General features: G+C 59.0%; 1 protein-coding gene across 1 annotated transcript in view; it reads left to right on the top strand.

Annotated features, from left to right (window-relative positions):
- Positions 1–698, top strand: part of LOC125481990 (girdin-like) — a gene marked incomplete at its 3' end in the record, with an annotated part of 10,002 nt that overhangs the window by 6,723 nt on the left and 2,581 nt on the right. The window contains exon 7 of the mRNA XM_048593954.1: positions 129–406. Within this exon, the coding sequence (XP_048449911.1) occupies positions 129–406 (278 nt within the window). The remainder of the gene's footprint in view (positions 1–128; positions 407–698) is intronic.

Genomic DNA, 698 nt, shown 5'->3' with positions numbered 1-698 from the left:
AGCGCGGCGCTCCCTCAGCACTGACCCTCCGACAGCGCGGCGCTCCCCCAGCACTTTGGAGTGGGGTGTCCCTGAAGGGTCCCTGTGCTGACTGGTGCCTCTCCCTCTCTCTCTCTCTCTCTGTCCAGGCTGAGAACAGCAGTCTGATGTCTCAGAACACATCTGTAATTGCCCACGACAGCCAACTCCAGGCTGAGCTTTCAGCCCTGCAGGGTGAGCTCAGGAGCCTGGCGAAGGATAGTGAGGAGGTGCAGAACCGCCTCAGCTCAGTGCTCAGGGACCACGAGAAGCTGGTCCTCCTACATGAGGCGCAGGAGGCTGAGTTTGAGGGACTGATCGAGAAACATAAAGCACTGAAAGGCAGCTACAAAACCCTGGAGGCTGAACACAAGGAGCTGGATGGCAGGTGGGATACAGAGAGTAACGCACGGAGAGTGGATCGGGGCAGCTTGTTTGAAAACGCACTCACACTCAAACACATGCACGCTCGCGCACGCACACGCTCACACACACACGCACACTCGCTCTTGCTCACACACACACGCACGCTCGCTCATGCTCACACACACACACGCACGCTCACACACACACACAAGCACGCTCACACACACGCACGCTCGCACACGCTCACGCTCACGCACGCTCGCACATGCTCACGCTCACACACACACGCACGCTCGCACATGCTCACACACACA

The sequence above is a fragment of the Rhincodon typus genome, unplaced genomic scaffold, assembly GCF_021869965.1.
Source record: "Rhincodon typus isolate 14 unplaced genomic scaffold, sRhiTyp1.1 hic_rhity00004816, whole genome shotgun sequence".
Classification (NCBI taxonomy): domain Eukaryota; kingdom Metazoa; phylum Chordata; class Chondrichthyes; order Orectolobiformes; family Rhincodontidae; genus Rhincodon; species Rhincodon typus.
Note: the sequence above shows the minus strand (reverse complement) of the source record. Positions and strands in the feature narration are given on the sequence as shown.